Source organism: Palaemon carinicauda, chromosome 14 (assembly GCF_036898095.1).
Source record: "Palaemon carinicauda isolate YSFRI2023 chromosome 14, ASM3689809v2, whole genome shotgun sequence".
NCBI lineage: Eukaryota > Metazoa > Arthropoda > Malacostraca > Decapoda > Palaemonidae > Palaemon > Palaemon carinicauda.
In genome coordinates, this window is record NC_090738.1 from 46392170 (window position 1) to 46404669 (window position 12500).

A 12500-nucleotide genomic window follows, 5' to 3' on the forward strand; every position below is an offset into this window, starting at 1 on the left:
GTAGTCAGTCATGACTTTTAAAAAGATAATTGTGCTTCATTAAAGTATTAATTTTTTTTTCTTTTTCAATTTTGGGTGCATTTCAGCCATCAATAATTAGCGACTTCTTTTTTTTTCTTTTACTCTATAGTATCAGAGAGTGTTGTTGGAAACAATAAGTTTTGTTACTATACTAAGCGTGGTGTAGCCATGATTTTCGTGTTATGAGCTGTCTTACCTTGTACGGAAACTGTGTTCAATACAGGTATAGCAAACAGAGTCCGCCCTCCATATTCGCATTTTGATCTTTGTGGATTCGGTCATTCGTGATACAGAAAACTGTATAACATATTACATAAAATATTACCTCTGAACTAAAATACCATGATAGAAAACACATGAAAAAGAATGTAGCACAGTATAGTGGGTTACCTACACTAGTGGGTTAATCAAATGCAAGTAGGTAATGGTCAGTGAAGAAGGAAAACTGTGTGTATAAGCGAGAATAGGACCTACGTCAAAAATAAACCTAGATTGGGATCTTGGAACCAATTGATGATGTTGGATGGTATATTACTGTATGATTAGATTCTAGCGATGTCAAGGATGGACAGTATTTTCAAGAATTTTCAATAAATAAGCGTTATATTCCTTTATTGTTTGCTTATTGATGTGCGGTAATATCTTAATCTTAATTATGTAAAAGTAACTTTAATATCTGGCTATGCAACTAGGCCTACTTTATAACAAATGCTATTATTGCGAATATTTTTTTTTTTTTTTTTGAGAAATTTAATCAATGCATTCTACAATTTAGAATTATGCAATGATCTCGTTTTCAAAGTTGTTCATAAATTGTCTCTTGTGATCCCTTTCTCCTGTTTAAATAAAAAAGAAGTAATTTATATATATATATATATATATATATATATATATATATATATATATATATATATTTATATATATATATATATATATATATATAGATATATATACTGTATGTATACACACACACACACACACATATATATATATATATATATATATATATATATATATATATATATATATATATATGTATGTATGTATGTATATGGGGACCTGTGTATACTCAATGAGAGTTTTAATCTATTTCTAATAGCAAAAAATATCATGTTCACCTAAATGTTAAAATAAATTATACCATTATCGGTAAAAAAAAATTGGTGAATAAGAATGTAAGGCCGCTACTGGCTATACTTACGAAGTATATTTAAAAAAAAAAATAATAATAAAAAAAATAGAACCAACATTAAATTTAAAGCTTTCTGACGTCACTAAAATTAATTTCTACTTCTAGTAAAAAATATATTCAATGATATCTTCATTACATATGTAAATTTAAATATAAAACTAGTATATCAGAAACACAAAAATGTATTTGAAAAAAAAAAAAACTTACAATAAACAAAAATATGAAAACTTAACTAATCTAAGAAAGGTTATTTCGAAATCAATATAAAATGATCCTAAGTACTTCAGATAAGATGTTTTAAAGACTAATTTCACCTAACAATCACGATCTCATTCACATTATCAGTTATATGAATATCAATTATGATATTAGAAATGGCAATAGCAAAGGTAATTACAATCGGAACAGAGAATGATAATGTTAATGAAAATAATTATAACATTAATGGTAATAATATCAATGATGACAATAACGATAATAACAAGTACAACAACACTTATACTAACAATGTACTGTTTTGATACTCCTCAAGTTAAATGAACAATGAAGATGCATCTTTCAGAAATCCCAATGAGACAAAAAACAATATCAAATGCCGATTCAGTTGGAGGCCTAATGTGAAGCAAGAGAGACACAGACCAAACTCAATCAAAGTAAATCATCCAAAGAAAATCCAGAAGAGGAGTCATACACAAAAAGTTTAATGAATTAAGTAATTGTTTACAACACCACGCTCTCAATTTACTCCAAAACAATGCAATCCTGCAGTTCTCATCTTCTTGCACAGTAATTAGGTGGTTATTTAAATTCTGGGAAAGCAATAATTGGCAAGATATGTTGAGGAAGGGGGAAGGGGTTATAAAAAGAAAATAGCTCGGTTTCCTCACTAAACGACTTAGAACTGACATGTCAACATAATTTCGTCAACCAAACATAATTCATGATGCCAGCGTACATAAACAGAAGTTCGTAATGCCAGCGTACATTTGATATACTGTATATTCAAAATATACTTAATTAAAAATGGATTAATTACTCAAAAGTGTACATAAAATGTGCAATTTACAATGGTGGCACTTTTGAGTAATCGCTCAATTTTTGATTCAGTATATTTTGAATATACAGTATATCAAATATACGATGGCATCACGAACTTCTGTTTATATACGCTGGCATCACGAATTCTGTTTGGTTGACTATGTTGACACGTCAGTTCCAAGTTGTTTAGTGAGGAAACAGCTATTTTCTTTTTATAACCCCTTCCCCCTTCCTCAACATATCTTGCCAATTATTGCTTTCCCAGAATTTAAATAACCACATAATTACTGTGCAAGAAGATGAGAACTGCAGGATTGCATTAACTTGGAGTAAATCCCTCTTATGTCAAAGAAGATAAAAAAAGAGAATGGGAAACCAAATGAAGTGACCCACCTATGAGGATAGGAGGCCTGTCGAGTCTCCTGGCTGTTTCCCATCCATCGCCCATGTTGATGCCTCTACCAGGGCTGATGAGGTTTCGGGGATGGCCGTAGTGGGCGTCGCTGTACTCCAGGCACACCCCACCATTGCTCACAGCCGCCAAATCTAATAGCTTTCGGGTGACACAAATGATAATGGTAGAATGTACAAGACATGAATAAATTAATTAAGTACATGCATAGTCATATGTACACACACACACACACACACACACACATATATATATATATATATATATATATATATATATATATATATATATATATATATATATATATATATATATAAACAAGCAAAATTATTGTAATTAAGAAATAAAAGTAGGTGATATTGAGAATTTCTAAGCATTTACAGAACATCTTAATTTCATAAACATCTATGTGCAACAAACTTAAAGTATTGCAGCCTCAAATAACCTGTGGATTATCACACAAAACTAGAAAAAAAATACTGCTGAACAGTCTATTGTGTGTTGCCAATTGCCTTGTATGTTTAACCCGATGAAAGGCTCTTCTTGAGAAATAGTGTCCACTGAGCTACAGGGCTTTGCATGAAAAAATGTGGTTTTAGTGCATAACAGAGATTTGCAAATGGTTTTATTCGAAAGATCTAATCCAGTTCGTCTCTGATGTGGCTCAGACTAAACATACATAACACTGAATTTGACTAATTCAGTTCTTTTAAGAGGTAGAAAAAAAAAAACCTGTTGAATCCAATAATCTTGCTTTAGTCATCAGTGGCCATATCAAACACCAAATAACAAGCAGCCTCATACCTGATTAGGACTAACTTGGCTCCAATCTGGGGTAGCTGAACCAAACACCCTGAGTCTTGCAATGCCTCCATCGGGGTAGACGTTCAATCGAATGTGGGTCCACCTCTTTCGACTCCTTGTAGGAATGTAAGTATGACAGGTGTCTTGGTATCCAGGTCTGGCCTCTGTCATCGGAATGATGACCTCCCACTTCTGAAGAAGATAAATCATGGTTTTGATCTTATTCAGTAACCCGCTTTTTCATCAAAACAGGAACAATGATTTAATATTAAAAAAAAAAAAAAAAAAAAAAAAACTTTTTTGTTATTAAAATTACAAATGGGTCGTTATAGTCAGTGACACTGACACCCTTTGTCAGATGAGGAAGAGCATCGGTCCGTCTGAAGAATCCAAAGGATGTATCCTGTATTGTCAGTAATATTATAATCATAGATGGCTAATAGCTAAAATTAATGGGGCTAGGTCTTTAGGGAATTTTAGCCACTGTTTTAATATTGTGAAAAGCAAGACATACATATTAGAAAAAAAATCATACACAAACTTGACATAATTCTTAAACAAATAGGGAAGTGCTGCAGTGTCGCAGTGCATATATAGTTTACTTAAGAAAAGAGCTGATGAAAACTACAGACCTGGATGAAAGAAAAAGAAATAATGTCACCAGAAACTATTGGTAAGGTATCTCCCCGAGAGAGAGAGAGAGAGAGAGAGAGAGAGAGAGAGAGAGAGAGAGAGAGAGAGAGAGAGAGAGAGATTAATTACCTCAGATTTTAATAGCCCAACTTTTGTCATGACATCTTCACACGCAGCTGAACCCATTTCGCTTCTTCTTTCGGGGATGCTGGATTCTTCTGAAAAGTGAAAAACGTTTTAATGTCTCCGATACATTACAAAATTAGTGTAAATAAATACTATTTGAAAGGTAAGCTATAGAGTTCATTTCAACATATTTTAAAAGCCATTACTTTATCGAGAAGGCGTTTTTCAGCATCATTTGGATTTAAAGTAAACATTTTGTACAAACCCTCTTGAGATAATACAGCTGCCTGAACAGAGACTCTGGGCACAAAATTTCCAGTAAAATGGGACGTGTCGGCGTCGATCCCCTCAATTACACCTGGCACACCTGTCACACAATGGAATTTCGTAAGGTTTCAGGAAACACATTCTCAGTACGAAATAGTATCGAGATTTCTATGACTGAACAAAACTCTTTTCATATATATTAGGGATTTACATCCACACAATAAAGCATTCTATAGTGTAAGCACAAATAATCATCAAGTTTGAGGATTTAAAGTAAACTTTATGAGCAATTTTTCTCCAGAGAAGAAAGTATACAACTAACTACACTACAACGAGAAGTATAGATCAGGAATACACTGGAACTAACTAAGGGTCCTGGCACTGACATTAGACAGTCTTTTAACCAGCGTGAGTTTGAATTCTTCCTTGTAAGATGAACAAGTTACATCTCCTTGCAGTGGAAAACAAACCAATGAATAGACAAGAGAATGTCTTTATGGCGTTTGTAAAACATAAAATCTTTTTATGTGACCAGAATACTATATACTGTATATCACTATATATCTATATGTCTGGGATAGAATGGGGAAGAGCAAGAGAAGGTGTGGCTTTATTGCTGAGTGAATGGATGACAGGTAAAGTAGTGGAATGGAAGGAGATATCATCTAGGTTAATGTGGGTAAGGGTTAGGTTGGGTAGGGAACGTTGGGCTTTTGTCAGTGCGTATGGGGCAGGTTGTGAGAAAAGTGAAGAAGAGTGGAATGAGTTCTGGAATGAATTAACTAGGTGTGTAGAAGGACTGGGTAGAAGGAGTTATGTAGATGTCATGGGTGACTTAAATGCTAGAGTGGGCGCTGGAGAGGTAGAAGGTGTCATTGGGAAGTATGGCGTACCAGGTGAAAATGAGAGTGGTGAGAGACTGGTAGATATGTGTATTGAGCAAGAGATGGTGATAAGTTCTAGATTTTTCAAAAAGAAAGATAAAAAAAAAGTATACATGGGTAAGAGTGGCAAAGGGAAGAGTGGTAGAAAGGGCGTTAATGGATTATGTTGATAACTAAAACAATGTTTGGAACAATGAAAGACGTACACGTGTTTAGGGGTATGGCTAACGGTACGTCTGATCATTTTTTGGTGGAAGGAAAATTAGTAATAGCAAAAGAGTGGGGGAATAGAATAGGTGGATGTAAAAGGAAGCTAGTGAGGGTTGAAGAGCTAATAAAACCGGGGGTAAAAAGTAAATATCAAGAAAGGTTGAAAATGGCATATGACGAAGTGAAAGTAAGAGAAACTGGTAATTTAGAAGAGGAGTGGAAGTTAGTAAAAGAAAATTTTGTTGGGGATTGCAAGTGATGTGTGTGGCAAGAAGTTTGTTGGAGGAAACATGAGGAAGGACAGTGAATGGTGGAATGAAGGAGTGAAGGTAAAAGTGGAAGAGAAAAAAAAAAGGGCTTTTGAAGAATGGCTGCAGAGTAATAGTGTAGAGAAGTATGAAAGATACAGAGAGAAAAATGTGAAAGTAAAGCGCAAGGTAAGTGAGGCAAAGAGGGCAGCTGACCTGAGGTGGGGTCAGGGATTGGGTCAGTCATATGAAGAGAATAAGAAAAGGTTTTGGAAAGAAGTGAAGAGAGTAAGGAAGCTGGTTCAAGAATTGAAGAGACAGTGAAAGATGGAAATGGAAGGTTTTTGAAAGGAGAGGAGGTAAGGAAAAGGTGGGCGGAATATTTTGAAAGTTTACTGAATGTTGAGGATAATAGAGAGGCAGATATAATTGCTGTTGCAGGTGTTGAGGTGCTGGTGATGGGAGATGAGAATGAGAGAGAGATTTCAAGAGAGGAAGTAAGGAGAATGCTAGATGAACCGAGAGTAGGAAAAGCATCTGGTATGGATGGTGTGAGAGCCGAGATGTTGAAGGAAGGGGGTGTGACTGTATTTGAATGGTTGGTGAGATTGTTTAATATGTGTTTTGTGTTGTCAATGGTACTAGTAGATTGGGTTTGTGCGTGTATTGTACCACTATATAAGGGTAAGGGCGATGTGCATGAGTGTTGTAATTCAAGGGGTATTAGTTTGTTGAGTGTAGTTGGAAAAGTTTATGGTAGAGTACTGATTAATAGGATTAAGGATAAAGCAGAGAATGCAATCTTAGAAGTACATGGTGGTTTTGGAAGAGGTAGGGGTTGTATGAATCGGATTTTTACAGTTAGGCAGATATGCGAGAAATTTTAGCAAAAGGTAAGGAGGGGTATGTTGCGTTTATGGATCTGGAGAAAGCGTATGATAGAGTTGATAGGGAAGCAATGTGGAATGTGATGAGGTTATATGGAGTTGGTGGAAGGTTGTTGCAAGCAGTGAAAAGTTTCTACAAAGGTAGTAAAGCATGTGCTAGGATAGGAAATGAAGTGAGCGATTGGTTTCCGGTGAGAGTGGGGCTGAGACAGGGATGTGTGATGTCGCCATGGTTGTTCAACTTGTATGTTGATGGAGTGGTGAGAGAGGTGAATGCTCAAGTGCTTGGACGAGGATTAAAACTGGTAGGCGAGAATGACCATGAATGGGAGGTAAATCAGTTGTTGTTTATGGATGATACTGTACTTGTTGCAGACGCGGAAGAGAAGCTTGGCCAATTAGTGACAGAATTTGGAAGGGTGTGTAAGAGAAGGAAGTTGAGAATTAATGTGGGTAAGAATAAGGTTATGAGATGTACGAGAAGGGAAGGTGGTGCGTGGTTGAATGTCATGTTGAATGATGAGTTACTTGAGGAGGTGGATCAGTTTAAGTACTTGGGGTCTGTTGTTGCAGCAAATGGTGGAGTGGAAGCAGATGTACGTCAGAGAGTGAATGAAGGATGCAAAGTGTTGGAGGCAGTTAAGGGAGTAGTAAAAAATAGAGGGTTGGGCATGAATGTAAAGAGAGTTCTGTATGAGAAAGTGATTGTACCAACTGTGATGTATGGATCGGAGTTGTCGGGAAATGAAAGTGACGGAGAGACAGAAATTGAATGTGTTTGAGATGAAGTGTCTAAGGAGTATGGCTGGTGTATCTCGAGTAGATAGGGTTAGGAACGAAGTAGTGAGCGAAATCTAACTAAGGCCCTTTGTATCAATAGGCGTAAGAGGAGATGATGATGATGAGATTATAAGCCCATTCCTTACTTTTATGATAGATTTTAAGACATTTATGGGAAGTAAGGAAACTTGAAGAGTCATATAAAAAGTTAGTAATGCGTTTATTTCTGTTTCGTTCAATTATATCATTATCATCATATGCAGTTTGCATGCATTAAGTTGAAATTCCAATACACGCTGCTCAAAATGTATCAATATAACTTTTACTAAATGTTAGTGATTGTTTCTGTAACCAATGAAAAAAAAAAAAAAACAGCAATAAAAGTAGTTACTGACGCATTGCATACATTAAGATTAACTTTAATGCTTCAGATTATTCAGGAACTGGCGAGGTTTCTTTCTCTTTCAAAATGTATCTAGACTTGAACAAGTGGACAAGAGTTGTGATGCACTTACCTAATTTGATAATACACCAGTCATGACCCGGTATGCGCTTTCTCCTGGTTTCCCACCCGTCCATCCATTTCCCGCACTCTGTGAACACGCCTTCCCGCCATTCTGCATCGCTTTCCTATACAAGAATAAAACAAAAGAATAAATGATTAAAAGGATAGAATTAAATAGAATGGGACTACTGCCATTGAAAATACAAATCAAGTCTGATCAACAGGAGGGCCTGTTCATAAACTGACATAATTAGTACCCTAACATTTTAGCAAGGTTAAGATTGAATAAAACCGAAGAAGAACTTCCAGTAAAGATGCTACCGATAGAAAGTTATGGGGTCCTTTGACAGGCCAGACAGTACTACATTGGATCCTTCTCTCTGGTTACGGTTCTTTCGCTTTGCCTACATATACATCGAATAGTCTGGCCTAATCTTTACAGATTCTCCTGTCCTCATTCACCTGACATCGCTGAGATTACCAAACAATTCTTCTTCACCCAAGGAGTTAACTACTGCACTATAATTGTTCAGTGGCCACTTTAATCTTGGTAACGGTAGAAGGGACTCCATAGCTATAGTAAGCAGCTCTTCTAGGAGAGGGACACTCCAAAATCAAACCATTGATACCTACTCTTGGGTAGAGCCATAGCCTCTGAACCATGGTCTTCCACTGTCTTGGGTTAGAGTTCTCTTACTTGAGGGTACACTCGGGCATACTATTCTATCTTATTTCTCTTCCTCTTGTTTAGTTAAAGTTTTTATAGTTTGTATAGGAAATATTTATTCTAATGTTACTGTTCTTAGAATATTCTATTTTTCCTTGTTTCCTTTCCTCACTGGGCTATTTCCCCTGCTGGAGACCCTGGGCTTATAGCATCCTGCTTTTCCAACTAGGGTTGTAGCTTAGCATTTAATAATAATAATAAAAATAATAACAACAAGTAAAGTAGATACTAACGCGGTACAATGGAAGGGAAATAAACAGTAGTCTATCTGATTGCTTTCAAAGCAATCATTGATTTTAATAAGTTTTCATGAGCCGTTCTAAAATACGCTTAAATGCTTTGACAACCTTTACCTTACGGATTGCATCAAAGGACTCAGAAAATTGTTTGGTGGGAAGAAGTCTCACTAATATGCGAAATAAACAAAATAGGAATAACAGTAGTACACAATCCGGTGGGCAAAACAAACGGGAGAAATAGGATTTCAGTGATAAGTAAAGCAAAGCACAATATTTGGCCCAAAATTATGTCATATTGTGATATAAGGCTAATACAATAAGCTAGTAGAGCGTAAAGTCCTTAAGGTATTTAGAAATAGAACCACTGACTATCTAGTTGACATCATGTTCCCAGCAGCCGGAAGGAAGGAGTGTGAAAAAAAAAAGTAGCCAAATACAAATTTTTGGAGGAAAAGTGTATTAAAAAAAGGCAGAACTTAAATTGAGCATACAAAAAAAAGGTGGAATTCATGAAATTGTGGTCGAGGTAAGAAAAGTGACCCAGAAAATATGGATTAAAACAAATAGTAGTAAGCCTTACTGTATTAGCCAACGTAGAAACATTAAGAAAAAGTGATGCAAAGAGAACCAAGAAGCTGAAAAGCATACAAAATATTGAGAGGAATCCTGGAACAACCCTTGATCAATAATGACCATTAGCAGAAACAGGATAGATTATAAAAGGATTGCACTTTATCCCAACATAGTAACAATAGAAAGAAACAAATCTGTGCAAGAGATAGATCAAGTAAGGAAACCTTATAAAGACTGCTAGGGGAAGGGTTTGATAGAAATAATGTAAAAAGTATGAAATAAGGGTGGAAAAAGTAAAATTGTATTCAAATAAAAAACTTAAAAGAGGAAATAAAGGATGAGATGCTCAAGGAAATAGAAAATGTCGCTACAGGGTCACGAATTTTAGATTCCCTGAAGGTAAGGGCAGAATGGGATACTGCATGTTATTATCATCATTACAAGCTAAGCTACAACCCTAGTTGAAAAAGCTGGATGCTATATAAGCCCAAGGACTCCAATAGGGAAAAATAGCTCTGTGAGATTGGAAAAGAAGGAAACACTACAAGAGAAGTCAAGAACGAATAAAATAAAATATTTTTTAGAACAGTTACATTAAAATGAGTCTTTTATGTGGGTTTTTTTATTGCTGATATTAAAATGAAAATGTGTAGGGTCACAGAAAATATGTTTAATGTCACCCCTTGGAATTTTTATTTGGATAAGTAAATTCGTCTAGGAGCCATTTAACGACGGCGCCGAAAATAACCATTCCAGTCATAACAAAAAACTCCTGCTGTGGGTTTTATATAGCAGACATCACCATGAAAATTGGCAAAGACAAAGTAAATGTCAGTCCGATGAGGCCCTGAAAATTTCATTTAGATATGCGAATTAGTCTATAAAAAATTTACGTCAACGCCGAAAATCGGCATCCCGGCCATACCGAAAAAAAAATGGCTGCTGTGATTTTCTATGACATGTATCAATATGAAAATTGAAATGCGAGAGTTCACATAACACCCCCCCCCAATGAACCCTATAAAAATCATTAGAATATCTGTAACACTCTAAGAGTTTATTACCCCAAACGGATTTTTTCCCTAAAAAGGGTATATTCTTAACAAAAATTGCCACCAGAGCATGTCTATAGCAGGTATAAACATGAAATTTATCAGAAACAAAGGTATATATATATATATATATATATATATATATATATATATATATATATATATATATATATATATATATATATCCTAATAATCCCTGAAAACTTCACAGGTATATCTGTATTAGTACAGGAGTTATTGACCCCGCCGCCATCCCCCCGAACTCTACAGCGAAAAGGAATGACCGGGCTATGGTGTGGGGTGCTTCATATAAGGTCACTCACTTCATTCGCGACAAAAACTTAAAAAATATACAAGAGGAAGAGAAATAAGAAAGAATAGTGTGCCCGAGTGTACCCTCAGGCAAGAAAACTTTACCCCCAAGGCAGTGGAAGTCCATGGTACAGAGGCTAAGGCACTATCCTAGACTAAAGAACAATAATTTGATTTTGGAGTACCCTTCTTCTAGAAGAGCTGCTTGCTATAGCTATAGTCTCTCTTGTACCCTTACCAAGATAAAAGTAGCCACTGAACAATTGCAGTGCAGAAGTGTAGAAGATTTGTTCGGTAATCTCAGTGATGTCAGGTGTATGAGGACAGAGGAGAATGTGGAAAGATTAGGCCAGACTATTCGGTGCATGAGTAGGTAAAGGAAAAATAAGCCGTAACCAGAGATTCTATCTCTGGTTACGGTTAATTATCAAATAAAATACTGTCTGGCCAGTCAAAGGCCCAATAACTCTCTGGTGAGGGATTTAATGTCAGAGAGGCAATCTAGGCTCAACATATTAGAACTCAAAGAGTAATTTTAAGGGAACAAGTGAAGGCGAGTTATACTGGGTAAGGGAGGAAAGAAAAGATCACATATTCAAATGGAGAAAAAAAAAACTATTAACACACAAAACTTAGCTCTTGAGGTAAGTATTTAGAATACCTAACAAAAGTTGAAGTTCGGTTTATAATGAGGGTGATGGAAAGAAGGTTAATTATATGGAAGAAAAGAAATACAGTACTGATAAAGTAGATTACAAGTGCTGATAATGATGGCCTGTCCGTAAGTATTATACAAACGCTTTACACCTGCTTAACAGCTCTACGGGCTGCAAGATTGCAAGAGCCCGTGTCTGGCCGAAAGGGCCAGGCAATCTTCAACAACAACAAGCTTAACAGCTTAGGTGTCTTCTGAGCTGTGGGGAGTGAACATCGTGGAACTACGGACCGCCACCCACTGGCGTGGAGATGACTACAAAAGTTTGGGAAATTATATTATGAAGGAATTGAAGAAATGATAGGCAAGGATGGTGTTGTTTTAGAATCTTATACAAATTAGATGAAAATACTAAAATAACAATCTTAGTCTGGTCAAGAAAACAAGAGGATATTAGGATTGAAAGAAATGTTACACGATGCAAAACTTCTAAGCATATACTTTTACAGTAATGGAACTCTTTCCGGTAACAATAAAAAAAAAAAACTTCTAATGAAAATCTTAGTTTTAATTCTATCCCTTTATACCTTGAAATCGATTTCAATGATACCTTGTTATCAGTTTTGGCAGCCCATTGTGGTGTGATAAGTTTGTTATTTTCAAACTCTTCTTTCGGATTCATGGCCTTACTTTATGTAACCACCAGCTACCTTCTTGGATTTTGCATGAAAAGTTACCTACGCTTGTTCCTTTAACGTTCCTAATTTTGGGCATAAAAATAAAAGTTCTGTATTATCCTCTTTGCATAAGTCACACACATCATTTGTGTGTTTCCCCGAAAATTGCGTTTAACTTGAGCATATTTATATTTGCCTTCATTACAAGGATTGCCTTATCCATATCCACTCTCTGATTTAGGTAATAGGTTGGCTAGG

At 35.7% G+C, this 12500-nt stretch overlaps 1 protein-coding gene across 1 annotated transcript in view; it reads right to left on the reverse strand.

Moving 5' to 3' along the window:
• Positions 1–12500, reverse strand: part of LOC137653185 (allantoicase-like) — a 26088-nt gene that overhangs the window by 6353 nt on the left and 7235 nt on the right. Inside the window, exons 3-7 of the mRNA XM_068386566.1 lie at positions 8018–8132; positions 4492–4593; positions 4230–4318; positions 3468–3659; positions 2645–2804 (exon numbers count right to left, since the gene is read on the reverse strand). Of these exons, the coding sequence (XP_068242667.1) occupies positions 2645–2804; positions 3468–3659; positions 4230–4318; positions 4492–4593; positions 8018–8132 (658 nt within the window). The remainder of the gene's footprint in view (positions 1–2644; positions 2805–3467; positions 3660–4229; positions 4319–4491; positions 4594–8017; positions 8133–12500) is intronic.